The following is a 16372-nucleotide window of genomic DNA, read 5'->3' on the forward strand; positions in this document are numbered from 1 at the left end:
GTTGCTTAAGCACTGGATGAACAAATCAGAGAACATTCTCCCTGTCAATGGGAAAGTTGCTTCTCAGCTTAATTTACCACTATAGGCCCAATGTGGCATGGTCTTCCCACTTTTTCAAGAAAAGTAAGAGATGTGGAGTGTATGTGTATGAGAGAGAGAGACAGATCTCCTAATTTCGAGATGTTGATAGCAAATTCAAAATGTGTTAAAATAAAACACAATGGGAGACAAATAAAACACATATACATGACACATTCAGCTAGTAGGCCCCAGGTTCATGAATCCAATCCTAGAGCCACCCTGCAAACTGGGTATTACTGCCTCCATTTACATAATGCAAAAAATAAACTAGGTGACACAAGCAAATGTTGTGGTCAGAAATGAACCCAGATATTCCCAATACCAATCTATGATCTTTTCCTTACCATGCAACTTATATCCAAATGTTGGCTTATGTCAACCTCTTTTTGTAAAAAAAAATCCTGGGTTGCCTCAAAACTCATCTCAAACAGTATGAAATGAAAAGAAACCAAACCAGAATAACTACAAAGAAACCCCTTTAGGAGGCAGCTATGGAGAAAAACTTGCTAAGTACTTATAGTTTAATCTTTTATCTTTAAACAAGAATTGTTATTAGCAAAGCATTTTTTTAGCCCTATAATTCTGAGTTTGGCAACTAATTCCACTTACCATTCATTTTCTTTCCTATGTTTTGAAGCTATGTAATTTAGTAATGTGTTTGCGAAGGCTTTTGCTTTCTTTGTTAGTCCTGTCTTCAAATCTTCACAATCCAAACGCACCATAGGGAAATGAACCCACTGAGGCAAAAGCATTATTTCTGAAGCAAGATTTAAAAATTTTTCTATAAACTTAAAAAAAGGATTTAAAACAAAACTGCTTAGAATTTTTAACTACATCAGTGATTTTACAGTACAGTTTTATAGTAAAATTCTTAATTATATGATATAAATGTAAATTCATTCCTTCCTGCTAAGCAACTAAAATGTTTTCATTGTTGCATGAACTTTTTTCACCTGTTCTTTCATTAAAGAATTTACCAATCTACTAGTAAACAACCAATATGATGCCATTTATAGCATTATTATCTGAACATTTCACAAGGTGATATTTCCCTCAGTAACTATTTTTAAAAAAACTATCATCAAGGTCAACTTATCTCTCAGTTTAAAAACAATTCCAAGAGTTCCCATCGAGGCATAGTAGTTAACAAATCCAATTAGGAACCATGAGGTTGAGGGTTCGATCCATGGCCTTGCTCAGTGGATTAAGGATCCAGTGTTGCCGTGAGTTGTGGTGTAGGTCACAGATGCGGCTCGGATCCTGCATTGCTGTGGCTCTGCCATAGGACGCCGGCTACAGCTCTGATTAGACCCCTAGCCTGGGAACCTCCATATGCCGAGGGAGCAGCCCTAGAAAAGGCAAAAATAAATAAATATATATATATATATAAACAATTCTATACCATGTGACAATTTGTGTAGCTGACTAGTCTTGCTTGTGCCATTACTGATACCTCACTGAAAATTCTAATTCAATCTTCAGAAAAATAAATATAAGAAATTTTTTGAATAAAAACAAAAATAAACAAATGGAACCTAATCAAACTTACACACAGCAAAGTAAACTATAAAAAAAAAAGACAACCTACAGAATGGCAGAAGATAGTTGTAAATATTGCAGTTGACAAGGGCTTAATTTCCAAAATATACAAACAACTCATACAACTCAGCAACAAAAAAACAACCCAACCAAAAAATGGGCAAAATACCTAAATACACATTTCTCCAAAGAAGACACAGGGATGGCCAGCAGGCACATGAAAAATTCTCAGCATCACTAATTATTAGAGAAATGCACATCAAAACTACAATGAGGTACCACCTCACACCAGTCAGAATGGCCATCATTAAGTCTACAAATAACAAATGCTGGAGAAAAGGGAACTCTCCTACACTGGTAGTGGGAATGTAAATTGGTACAACCACTGTGGAACACAGTATTAATGTTCCTCAGAAAACTAAATATAGAACTACCATATGATTCAGCGATCTCACTCCTGGGTATATATCCAGACAAAAGTACAAATGAAAAAGACATGCACTCATATGTTCATAGCAGCACTATTCGCAATAGCCAAGACATGGAAACAACCTAAATGACCATCAACAGATGAATAGATTAAGAAGCTGTGATACATATATACAATGGAAAACTACTCAGCCATAACAAAGAAGGAAATAATGCCATTTGCAGCAACACAAATGCAACTAGAGATTTGCATACTAAGTGAAGTCAGAAAGAGAATGACAGGAGTTCCCGTCGTGGCGCAGTGGTTAACGAATCCGACTAGGAACCATGAGGTTGCGGGTTCGGTCCCTGCCCTTGCTCAGTGGGTTAACGATCCGGCGTTGCCATGAGCTATGGTGTAGGTTGCAGACGCGGCTCGGATCCCGCGTTGCTGTGGCTCTGGCGTAGGCCGGTGGCTACAGCTCCGATTCGACCCCTAGCCTGGGAACCTCCATATGCTGCGGGAGCGGCCCAAAGAAATAGCAAAAAGACAAAAAAAAAAAAAAGAAAAAGAAAAAAAAGAAAGAGAATGACAAATACCATACGATATCATGTATATGTGGAGTCTAAAATGCAACACAAATGAACCTATCTACAGAACAGAAACAGACTTACAGACATGGAGAACAGATCTGCTGTCAAGGGGAAAGGGCAGGAGTGGGATGGATGGGAGTTTGGGGTTGGTAGATGCAAACTATTACATTTAGTCTGTAAGGATGCAGGTTCGATCCTTGGCCTCGCTCAGTGGGTTAAAGATCCGGCATTGCTGCAAGCTGCAGAGTAGGGTGTAGATGTGGCTCAGATCTCGAGTTGCTGTGGCTGTGGCATAGGCCAGCAGTAGCAGTTCCAATTTGACCCCGAGCCTGGAAACCTCCATATGATGTGGGTGTCGCCATAAAAAGAAAATAAGTATTACATTTACATTTAGAATGGATAAGCAATGAGGTCCTATTGTATAGCACAGGGACCTTTATTCAGTCACTTGAGACTGACCATGATGGAAGATAATGTAAGAAAGGGAATATAAGTATGTGTATGATTAAGTCACTTTGCTGTACACCAGAAATTGACACAATACTGTAAATCAACTATACAAATTTTAAAAATAAAACAGGAAAAAAAAGAAATTTTTTGGTTTTGGTGAAAATAATCCATAAAGAAAGAAACACTATGCTCTGCCATTACCAAAGTTCCAAGATATTGGAATGTATACAAATTCTTAATACTCAGATTCTACAATTTTTAAATTAAATGAATTTTATTTTATTTATAGTTGTACAACCATCATCACAACCTAATTTTAGAACATTTCCATCCCAAACCCCCACCCAACCTGTCTCCTTTGGTAACCATAAGTTTCTCAAAGTCTGTGAGTCTGTTTCTTATAACTTTTTTAAATTAAGCCAAGTAGGAAGGAAGAATTATGAACTATAACATATATATATAAATTATGAACTATAACATATATATATATATATACTGTAGCTGCCAGCCTATGCCACAGCCACTGCAATGCAGGATCAGAGCTGCATCTGCAACCTACACCATAGTTCACAGCAACACTGGATCCTTTAAGCCACTGAGCAAGGCCAGGGATCAAACCCACATCCTCATGGATACTAGTTGGGATTACACTGAGCCATGATGGGAACTTGAATGGGAGTGAAATATTTTTAAAATCAGAGTGTGATGATACCTGCATAACTCTACAGATACATTTTTAAATACTGGATTGTACCTTAAATGGATGAATTGTATGGTATGTGAATTACATTTCAATAAAGCTGCTTTTTATCTCACTCCTGGGCATATATCCAGACAAAACAATAATCCAAAAAGATACATGCACCCCAATGTTCTATAGCAGTGCTATTCACAATAGCTAGAACATTGAAGCAATCTAAACGTCCTTCAACAGATAAATGGATAAAGATGTGGTACATATATACAATGGAAAACTACTCAGCCATAAAAAAGAAGGAAATAATGCCATTTGTAGCAATATGGATGGACTTAGAGATTATCATAGTAAGTGAAGTAAGTCATAAAGAGAAAGGCAAATACCGTATGATGTCACTTATATTTGAAATCTAAAATACAACACACTGCTGTGGTTCAGGTTGCTGATATAGCACAGGTTCAGTTCTTGGCCTGAGAATTTCCACAATCAAAAGCAGAAAAATAATTTTTAAAAATACAACACAAATCAACATATCTACAAAACAGAAAGACTCACAGACATAGAGAACAGACTTGTGGTTGCCTAGGGGAATGGGGTTGGGGCAGGGATGGATTAGGAGTTTGGGATTAGCAGATGCAAACTATTATATATAAAATGGATAAACAACAAAGTCCTACTGAATAAAATAGGGAACTATATTCAATATCCTGTGACAAAACCATAATGGAAAAGAAATAGAAGATCTATCTATCTATCTGAATCACTTTGCTGCACAGTAGAAATTAATGCAACATTATAAATCAACTATACTGCAATAAAATAAAATAAAATTTAAAAAATAAAAAATAGGGAGTTCCCACTGTGGCTTAGTGGTAACAAACCTGACCAGTACCCATGAGGATGCAGGTTCAATCCTTTGCTTCCCTCAGTGGGTTAATGATCCAGTGTTGCCATGAACTATGGTGAAGGTCACAGACTCTACTCAGATTCTGCATTGCTGTGACTGTGGTGTAGGCCAGCAGCTGTAGCTCCAATTTGACCCATAGCCTGGGAACCTCTATATGCCAAACGTGTGGCCTAAAAAGCAAAAATTTAAATTAAATTAAATTAAAAATTAAAAATAAAGCTGCTTATTAAAATGAAAGCTAGAGTGGCTGGTTAGCTCAGTTGATTACAGCATGGTGCTAATAAAATGAAAGCTAATTAAATTAAAGCTTGAGTAAAAGACCAGAATAAGGAATACTACCTGGGATAAAAGAGGCATTTTATAATGACAAAAGATGTTATTCAAGAAAACATAGCAGGAGTTCCCGTTGTGGCGCAGTGGTTAACGAATCCGACTAGGAACCATGAGGTTGCGGGTTCGATCCCTGCCCTTGCTCAGTGGGTTGATGATCCGGTGTTGCCATGAGCTGTGGTGTAGGTCGCAGACGTGGCTCGGATCCCACGTTGCTGTGGCTCTGGCGTAGGCTGGCAGCTACAGCTCCGATTGGACCCCTAGCCTGGGAACCTCCATGTGCCACAGGAGCGGCCCAAGAAATGGCAAAAAGACAAAAAAAAAAAGAAAACATAGCAGTCCTAAATATGTATACATCCAAAAACAGAACTTCAAAAGCCTGTGGGAAACTGAATCTTGTCAATGACAACTTGAATTAACTTGGAAGCATGCTTCTTCCCCGTTGAGTCTTTATATGAGACCACAGTGCAGCTAACAACTTGACTAAAACTTCAGGGTGGAGAAGAAGTCTGGAGGTGAGAGAGCCTGGAAGCAGAGGGCCCAGGTAAGGGGCTATTTGAATTGACAGACTTTGAGCCAGAAACACCCAGCTAAACTAAGGCTAGATTCCTGACCCAAAAGAGAGTGAGATAACAAAGTTTGTTATTTTCAGCCACTAATTTGGGGGGGGGGGAATTTTGGGATTATCCTAGGAAAGCAATGTTGGTTTCACATTTGAACATCTATAGATGTAATTCAAAATATTGACAGGAAAAAAGAGGAAAATCATATGATCAACTCAATATTTGCAGAAAAGGTGTATACCCAAATTCAGCACCATTCTATAATAAAAACTCTTAGAAAACCTGGAATATAACGGGATTTCTTCAATCTGATAAGGGCATCTACCCCAAAAAACTACACTTATTAAATAGTGAACATAGGAATGCGTTTCCCATAGCATCATAAACAAGCCAAGATGTCTTCTCTCACTGCTGCTATTCAGTGCTGTACGGACAATCCCACCCAGTGAAATAAGGCAAGAAAAAAGACATCCAGATAGGAAATGAGGAAGTAAACTATCTTTACTTACAGGCTATATGAGGTAGAGGTGTGTGTGTGTGTGTGTGTGTGTGTGTGTGTGATATATTCTTTAAAAAATTATTAGGACTATTAACTGCATTTAACTGTGTCTAAAGATATGGGATGAGTATACAATAATTCATTATATTTATATATTAGCAATGAAAATTAAAATTCCCCTTGCTAAACAATAACATTTATGAGAAAATCAAGAAAACCAGCAACAATTTAGGAGAGTATTTGCAAGACCTGTACAACAAAAATCACAAAACTTTGCTGTAAGAAATTTAAGAAAACATAAATAAAATGAAATAATACTATGGTCATGGAATGAAAGATTTAATTTTCAATTTTTAAGATGACAGTTCTTCCAAAATTGATCAATAAAGTCAGTGTAATCCTAATCAAAATCCCTTCGTTATAGAAATTAATTTTATAATATACGTGGAAATACAGACATGTAGAGTAGTCAAAATAATTTTGAAGAAGAAGAATGAAGTGAGAACTTATAATTCTTAATTTCAAAACTTACCATAAAACTACAGAAATCAAGACTGTGGTATTGGTATAAGAACAGATCTATAAATCAATGGAAAAAAATAGAATATCTAGAAATAAATCCATAAATAATATAAAGTCAATTGAATTTCAATAAAGATGACAAGATAATTTAATAGGGAAAAGACAGTATTTTCAATAAATGACAGTGGTATAACTTGACACTCACATGGAAAAATTTGAACCATGACCCACCCATATTTTGCACCATATGAAAAAATTATGTATAATAGGTAATTGATTTAAAAACTAAAAAAAAGAACAAAGAAAAGTCGAGGGATAGACTAGGAAAAAATACCTGTAAAATATATTTCAGATGAAAGACTTTTATCCAAAACATATAAAAACTACTTAAAATTCAATCATAAGAATTTATAATAAAAATTATTTATTTATTATTTTATATAACCCAATAAGTAAATCTGTTACAACTGAACAATAGGAATACAAAAGCCCAATTTAAAATGTAAAAATTATTAGATACTTTACTTTTAAAAAGATACACACGGGAGTTCCCATCATGGCTCAGTGGTTAACAAACCCAACTAGTAACCATGAGGTTGTGGGTTCGAACCCTGGCCTTACTCAGTGGGTTAAGGATCCAGCATTGCTGTGAGCTGTGGTGTAGGTCACAGACGCGGCTCAGATCTGGCGTTGCTGTGGCTGTGGCGTAGGCCGGCGGCTACAGCTCCGATTGGACCCCTAGCCTGGGAACCTCCATATACCATGGGTAAGGCCCTGAAAAAGACAAAAAAAAAAATTTAAATAATTTTTTAAATTAATAAAAATAAAATAAAAATAAAAAGATACACAGGCTCAGCTATTATGAACCCAAGTTTATCCATGAGGACTGAGGTTCAATCCCTGGCCTCACTCAATGGGTTAAGTTATTATGGCTCAGTTATTATGAACCCGAGTTTATCCATGAGGACTGAGGTTCAATCCCTGGCCTCACTCAATGGGTTAAGGATCTGGCATTGCTGTGGCTGTGGTGTAGGCCAGCAGCTGCAGCTCCAATTTGATCCCTAGCCTGGGAACCACCATGTGCTGTGGGTGTGGCCCTAAAAAGCCAAAAAAAAATTGAATAGACAAATTGCCAGTAAAGTAATTGAATCAATAATTTAGAAACTCCAAGGGGAAAAAAAACCCAGGACCAGACGGATTCATAGGCAAATTCTACAGAACACTTAAGAAGGGTTAACACCTATACTCAAACTATTTCAAAAAATTTTAGGAAAACACCAAAATCACAATCAACTGCTGAACAACCATCAACAAAACAGACTGGAAACTACCAAAAAAGATATCCTATACCCAAAGACAAAGAAGAAGCCACATCGAGATGGTAGGCAGAGCACTTTTGCAATATAAGCAACCCCATACCCACTGGGTGGAGAACCCACAGACTGGAAAATAACCATTGCAGAGACTCTTCCACAGGAGTGAGAGTTCCAAGGCCCATGTCAGGTTCCTATGCCTGGGAGTTTGGCATTGGGAGGAAGAGCCCCCAGAGCATTTGCCACTGAAGGCCAGTAGGGCTTGTGCATAGGAGCAACAAAGGTCTGTGGGAAACAGAAACTCCACTCTAGGAGGACACACACAGGCTTTCATGTGCACTGTGTCCCAGGGCCAAGCAGAGACTCTGTAAGAATCTGGCTCAGATCTACCTGCTGATCTTTGAAATTCTTCTGGGAAAACAGGGGACATCTGTTTCTTGTTATAGGGAAAGGACATTGGAGGCAGAGGTCTTGAGAATAATCATCAGCATGAACTCCCCTGGAGGTGGCCATTTTGGAAAAATCTGGCCCCATCCATGGGGGCTGAGAAGCCCCAGGACAAACAACAAAGAAGGTGGGAACACAGCTCCACCCATTAGCGGACAGGCTGCCCAAGTCCTCCCAGGCACACAGTGGCCTCTAATCACACTCAGAGACAAAGCCCCACCCACAAGAGGAATAAGAATTAACTCCACCTACCAATGAGCAGGCACCAGTCCCACCATCAGGAAACCTGAACCAAGCTCCTGTACCAGCTCCAGCCACAAGGGGGAAGACACCAGAACAAGAGAGGCTACAACCCTATTGCCTGCAAAAAGGAAAAAAAAATCTATATAAAATGAAAAGGCAGAGACATGTGACCCAGACGAAGGAATAAGAAAAAAAGAAAAGAAAAGAAACAGAAAATCAGCTAAGTGATCTGGAGATTAGCAACCTCCATGAAAAAAACTTCAGACTAATGACAGTAAAGACAATTCAAGATCTTAGAAATAAACTGGAGGTAAAGGTCGATAAATTACAAGAAACACTGCACAAAGAAATTTAATATTTAAAGATTAAGCAAGTAGAGATGGAAAATACTATAACTGAAATAAAATACTCTCTAGAAGGAACCAACAGCAGGATACACGAGGTAGAAGAATGAATAGGCAAAGTGGAAGACAGACTGATGGAAATGATTGATGCAGAACAGAATAAAAAAGTGAAAAGAAATAAGGATAGTCTACGAGAACTCTGGGACAATTTTAAACACACCAACATCCACATTAGGGGTACCAGAAGGAGAAGAAAAAGAGAAAGGGTCAGAGGAAATATTTGAAGAGATAATTACCAAAAACTTCCCTAACATGGAAAAAGAATCAATCACTCAAATCCAGGAAGCACAACTAATACCATATAAGATAAACCCAATATTGATCAAACTGACCAAAATTAAAGACAAAGAGGAAATATTGAAAGCATCTAGGGAAAAGAAACAAATAATATACAAGGGAACTGTGATAAGATTATCAGCTGATTTTTTTTAGCAGAAACTCTGCAGGCACGATATACTTAAAAGTGATGAAAGGAAAAAACCTCCAAACAAGATTACTCTACCCAGCAAGGCTCTCATTCAGATTTGAAGGAGAAATCAAAAGCTTTACAGATATGCAAAAGCTAAGAGAATTCAGCACCACTAAACCAGCTTTACAACAAATACCAAAAGAACCTCTCTAGGTGGAAAAGAAAAGGCCACGACTAGAAACAAAAATATTGCAAATGACAGGGCTCACCAGTAAAGGCAAACATGTAGTAAAGGTAGGAAATCATCCATGCAAAAATATGCTACCAAAATGAGAAATACTGAGAAGAGGAAGGTATAAATGCAGGACACTGGAGATGTACTTGCAATTAAGAGACCAGCAACTTAAAACAATCTTGTATATATATAGATTTCTATATCAAAACCTCATGGTAAAAGCAAAGTGAAAATCAACAATAAATATACATGTGAATAAGAAAAAGCAATCCAAACACAACACTAAAGATAGTTATCAAACCACAAGAGAAGAAGGGAAGAAAAAAGTCCACCAATAAAAACAAATCCAAAATAATTAACAAATTGTCAATATGAACATATATATCAATAATTACCTTAAATGTAAATGGACTAAATGCTCCAACCAAAAGACAGAGACTGGCTGAATGGATACAAAAACAAGACCCATATATGTGCTATCTTCAAGAGACCCACTTCAGTTCTAGGGACACATACAAACTCAAAATGAGAGGATAGAAGAAAGTATTTCATGTAAATAGAAATCAAAAGAAACCTGGAATAGCAATACTCATATGAGACAAAATAAACCTTTACAATAAAGAATGTTACAAGAGACAAAGAAGGACCTTACATAATGACCAAAGGATCAATCCAAGAAGAAGATATAACAGTTATAAATATATATGCACCCAACATAGGAGCACCTCAATATATAAGGCAACTGCTAACAGCCTTAATAGGAGAAATCAACAATAACACAGTAATAGTGGAGGACTTATATACCCCATGTACAATAATGGACAGATCATTGAGACAGAAGATCAACAAGGAAACACAGGCTTTAAATGTTACATTAGACCAGATGGACTTAATAAATATTTATAGAATATTCCATACAAAAGCAGTAGAATATACATACTTCTCAAGTGCACATGGAACATTCTCTAGTATAGATCACATACTGGCTACAAGTCAAGCCTCAGTAAATTTAAGAAAGTTGAAATCATATCTAGCATCTTTCCTGATCACAACACTATAAGATTAGAAATCAACAACAACAAAAACCGGCAAAATACACAAACAAGTGGAGATTAAACAACATGTTGCTAAATAACCATGGATCACTGAAGAAATCAAAGAGGAAATTTAAAAATACCTAACAGATAATGACAACAAAAACATAACAATTCAAAACCTATGCAATGCTGCAAAACAGCTCTAAGGGGGAAGTTTATAGCAATCCAAGCCTACCTCAGGAGACAAGGAAAAATCTCAAATAAAAAACTTAACTTTACACCTACAGCAACTAGAGAAAGAACAACAAACAAAACCCAAAGTTAGCAGAAGGAAAGAAATCATATGAATGAAACGGAAATAAAGAAAACCATAGAAAAGATCAATGAAATTAAAAGCTGGTTCTTTGAAAAGATCAACAAAATTGATAAACCCTTAGCTAGACTCGTCAAGTAAAAAAGAGAGAGGATTCAAATCAATAAAATTAGAAATGAATAAATTGGTACAACCACTATGGGAAATAGTATGGAGGTACCTCAGAAAACTAAATATAGAACTACCATACAACCCAGCAATCCCACTCTTGGACATACATCCAAACAAAACTTTCCTTGAAAAAGACACATGCATTCTCATGTTCACTGCAGCACTATTCACAATAGCCAAGACATGGAAACAACTTAAATGTCCAGGAACGGATTAAGAGGATGTGGTATACATACACAATGGAATACTACTCGGCCATAAAAAAGAACAAAATAATACCATTTGCAGCAACATGGATGGAATAGAGACTCTAATAATAAGTGAAGTAAGTCAGAAAGACAAAGACAAATACCATATTATACCACTTATATCTGGAATCTAATATATAGCACAAATAAACCTTTCCACAGAAAAGAAAATCATGGACATGGAGAACAGACTTGTGGTTGCCAAGGGGGAGAGGGAGGAAGTGGGGTGTACTGGGTTAATAGATGCAAACTATTGCCTTTGGAATGGATAAGCAATGAGGTCCTGCTGTATAGCACTGGGAACTATATCCAGTCACTTGTGATGGAGCATAATGGAGGATAATGTGAGAAAAAGAATTTATATATGTATGTGTGACTGGGTCGCTTTGCTGTACAGTAGAAAATTAACAGAATACTGTAAACCCACTATAAAAGAAAAAATTAAAATCATTAAATAAATAAATAAAATTAGAAATGAAAAAGGAGAAGTTACAATGGGCATCACAGAAATACAAAGAATCATAACAGACTACCACAAGCAACTATGTGCCAATAAAATGGACAACCTCAAAGAAATGGACAAATTCTTAGAAAGGTACAATCTTCCAAGACGAAACCAAGAAGAAATAGAAAAGATGAATGGACAAATCACAAGTAATGAAATTGAAACTGTGATTTTAAAAATTCCAACGAATAAAAGTCCAGGACCGGACGGCTTCACAGGCAAACCCTATCAAAAATTTAAGACACCTATCCTTCTGAAACTATTCCAAAAAACTGCAGAGGAAAGAACATTCCCAAACTCACTCTATGAGGCCACCATCAGTCTGTTACCAAAATCAAAGATAGCACAAAAAAAATTTACAGGCCAATAGCACTGATGAACATAGATGCAAAAATCTTCAATAAAATACTAGCAAACCAAATCCAAAAATACATTAAGAGGACTGTACACCATGATCAAGTGGGATTTATCCCAGGGATAAATTGTTAGTATATAGAAATGCAGTAGATTTTTCAATATCCAAAAAAATGATTCAAAATCCAAAAAATGATTTCAATATCCAAAAATGATTTTTCAATATCCAAAAATCAGTCAATGTGATACACCACATTAACAAACTGAAGAATAAAAACCATACTATCCTCTCAACAGGTGCAGAAAAAGCTTTTGACAAAACCCAACACCTATTTTTGATAAAAAGCCTCCAGAAAGTGGGCATAGACAGAATCTACCTCAACATAATAAAGGCCATATATGGCAAACCCACAGTTAACATCATTCTCAACAGTGAAAAGCTAAAAGAATTCCCACTAAGATCAGGAACAAGACAAGGAGATGTCTGCTCTTGCTACACTATTCAACATAGTTTTGGAAATCCTAGCCTTGCCAATCAGAGAAGAAAAAGAAATAAAAGGAATCCAAGTTGGAAAGGAAGAAGTGAAACTATTGCTGTTTGCAGACAACATGATACTATACCTAGAACTTCCTGGAAGAAGTTCTCCTAGAAAACTGTTAGAGCTCATCAATGAAAATGGTTAAGTTGCAGGATATAAAATTAATATGCAGAAATCAACTGCATTTCTATATACTAACAATGAAAGATCAGAAAGAGAAATTAGGGAAACAATCCCATTTACCATCACATCAAAAAAAAAAAAAAAAAAGGAGTTCCTGTCGTGGCTCAGTGGTTAACGAATCTAAGAACCATGAGGTTGTGGGTTCGTTCCCTGGCTTCTCTCAGTGGGTTAAGGATCTGGCGTTTCTGTGAGCTATGGTGTGGGTCACAGACGTGGCTCGGATCCCGCATTGCTGTGGCTCTGGCATAGGTCGGTGATGACAGCTCTGATTAGACCCCAAGCCTGGGAACCTCCATATGTCACAGGAGCAGCTCAAGAAAAAAAAGACAAAAAGACAAAAAAAAAAAAAAAACCTAGGAATAAACCTACCTAAGGAGGCAAAAGACCTGTACTCTCAAAACTGTAAGACCCTGAAGAAAGAAATCAAAGATGACACAAACAGACGGAAAGATATGCCATGCTCTTGGATTGGAAGAATCAATATTGTCAAAAATGCCACTACCCAAGGCAATCTACAGACTCAATGCAACCTCTATCAAATTACCAATGGCATTTTTCATAGAACTAGAACAAAAGATTTTAAAATTTGTCTGGAAACACAAAAGACCCTGAATAGCCAAAGCCATCCTGAGAAAGAAAAATGGAGCTGAAGGAATCAGACTCCCTACAAAGCTATAGTCATCAAAAAAGTATGGTACTTGCACAAAAACAGAAATATAGATCAATGGAACTGGATAGAAAGCCTAGAAATAAACCCACACACCTACAGCCAACTTATCTATGACAAAGGAGACAAGAACATACAAGGGAGTAAAGACAGTCCCTTAAATAAGTGGTGCTGGGAAACCTGGACAGATACATGTAAAAATTAGAACACTCCATAACACCATACACAAAAATAAACTCAAAATGGATTAAAGACCTAAATATAAGAATGGACACTATAAAACTCTTAGAGGAAAACATAGGCAGAAGACTCTCTGACATAAACAACAGAAATATCTTCTCAGATCCACCTCCTAGAGCAATGACAATAAAAGCAGTAATAAATAAATGGGACCTAATTAAATGTAAAAGTATTTGCACAGCAAAGCAAATCCTAAACAAAATGAAAAGACAACCCATAGAATGGGAGAAAATATTTTCAGATGAAGCAACTGCCAAGGGATTGATCTCCAAAATATATAAATGCCCCCCGTAGCTCAATATAAAAAAAAATTAAAAAAATAGGCAGAAGATCTAAACAGATATTTCTCCAAAGACAAACAGATGGCCAAAAAACACATGAAAAGATGCTCAACATCACTAATTATTAAAGAAATGCAAATAAAAACAGCAATGTGGTACCTCACACCAGCCAGAATGGCCATCATCAAAAAGTCTACAAACAATAAATTCTGGAGAAGTTGTGGAGAAAAGAGAACCCCCTTATACTGTTGGTGGAAATTTAAATTGGTGCAACCACTATGGAAAACAGTACAGAGGCTCACAAAAAACTAAAAATAGAATTACCATATGATCCAAAAATCCCACTCCTGGGCATCTATCCAGAGAAAACCATGATTTGAAAAGACTCATGTATCCCAACATTCACTGCAGCACTATATACAATAGCCAAGGCATGGAAGCAACCTAAATGTCCATCAACAGAGGAGTGGATAAAGAAGATGTGGTACATATATACAATGGAATATTACTCAACCATAAAAAAGAATGAAATAATGGCATCTGCAGCAACATTTATGGACCCAGAGATTTTCATACTAAATGAAGTTAGTGAGAGACAAACATGACATGATATCACTTATATGTGGAATCTAAAAAAAGGATACAGGAGTTACCATCGTGGCTTAGTGGGATAAGAGCATGACTAGTACCCATGAGGATGCAGGTTCAATTCTGGCCTTGCTCAGCAGGTTAAGAATCCAGCATTGCTGTTACCTGTGGTGTAAGTTGCAGACATTGCTCCGATCCCACTTTGCTGTGGCTGTGGTGTAGGCCAGCAGCTGCAGCTCCAATTCAATCCCTAGCTTGGGAACTTCCATATGCCACAGGTGGGGCCTTACAAAGAAAAATAATAATAAAAAGTTTTATAAAAGATACAAATGAACTTATTTGCAGAACAGAAACAGACTTAGAGACTTTAAAAAAACTTAGAGTTACCAAAGGGGCCAGGTTGTGGGAGAGGGATGGACTGGGGTTTCAGATGGAAATGTTCTAAAATTATGTTATGATGAATATAATGAAGTTCACTGACTTAAAAAAAATTATAGGAAGGAAAGCTTCCAAACTTACTACATGAGACCAGCATCACCCTAGTACCAAAACCAAAGAAAACAGCAAAAAAAAAAATTTATTGGTAAATATCACTGATGAATAGATATGAAAAAATCCTCAACAAAATACTAGCAAAATGAATTCAACATTTTAAAGGATCATACATCATAATCAAGTGGGATTTATTCCAGGGATGCAGGATGATGTAATAGTCCAAATCAGTCAATATGATAACACCATATCACCATATTAACAAAATGAAGAATAAAAACCAAATGATCGTCTCAATAGGTGCAGAAAAAGCTTTTGGCACAATTCGACATCCATTTATGATAAAAGCTCCCAATAAAAAGTGTATAGAGGAAAAATACTTCAACATAACAAAGGCTATATCACACAGCCAACATCATACTCAATGGTGAAAAGCTGAAAGCATTTCCTCTAAGATCAGAAACAAGGCAAGTGGAGTTCCCTGGTGGCTCAGTGGGTTAAGGATCTGGTTGTTGACACTGGTGTGGCTCAGGTCACCACTGTGGCACAGGTTGATCTCTGGCCTGGGAACTTTCACCATTTTTATTCAACATAGTATTAGAATTCTTAGCCACAGCCAACAGATAATAAAAAGAACTAAATGGCATCCAAATTGAAAAGAAGTACCACTGTCACTGTTTGCAGATGACATAATACTACATATAGAAAATCCTAACAACACCACCAAAAAAACTGTAAAAATAAATAAATTCAGGAAAGTTGCAAGATGCGAAATTAATACACAGAAACCTGCTCTATTTCCATATGCTAAAAATGAACTATCATAAAGTGAAGTTAAGAAAACAATTCCACTTATAATTGCGTCAAAAAGAATAAAATACCTAGGAATAAATATAATCAAGGAAATAAAAGATCTGTACCCTGAAAACAATTAGATATTAATGAAAGATATTGAATAGGACACAAACAAATGGAAAATTATACTGATTTCATGAACTGGAAGAATAAATATTGTTAAAATGACTGTACTTCCCAAGGCAGTCTACAGATTCAATACAATCCTATCAAAATATCAATGGCATATTTCACAGAAAAAGAATAGGAGTTCCCACC

General features: G+C 36.6%; 1 protein-coding gene across 1 annotated transcript in view; it reads right to left on the minus strand.

Moving 5' to 3' along the window:
* The window catches only part of DNAH12 (dynein axonemal heavy chain 12), a 236067-nt gene that overhangs the window by 202393 nt on the left and 17302 nt on the right, over nt 1–16372 (minus strand). The window contains exon 12 of the mRNA XM_047777497.1: nt 691–869. Within this exon, the coding sequence (XP_047633453.1) occupies nt 691–869 (179 nt within the window). The remainder of the gene's footprint in view (nt 1–690; nt 870–16372) is intronic.

This window comes from Phacochoerus africanus, chromosome 1 (assembly GCF_016906955.1).
Source record: "Phacochoerus africanus isolate WHEZ1 chromosome 1, ROS_Pafr_v1, whole genome shotgun sequence".
Taxonomy (NCBI): Eukaryota; Metazoa; Chordata; class Mammalia; order Artiodactyla; family Suidae; genus Phacochoerus; species Phacochoerus africanus.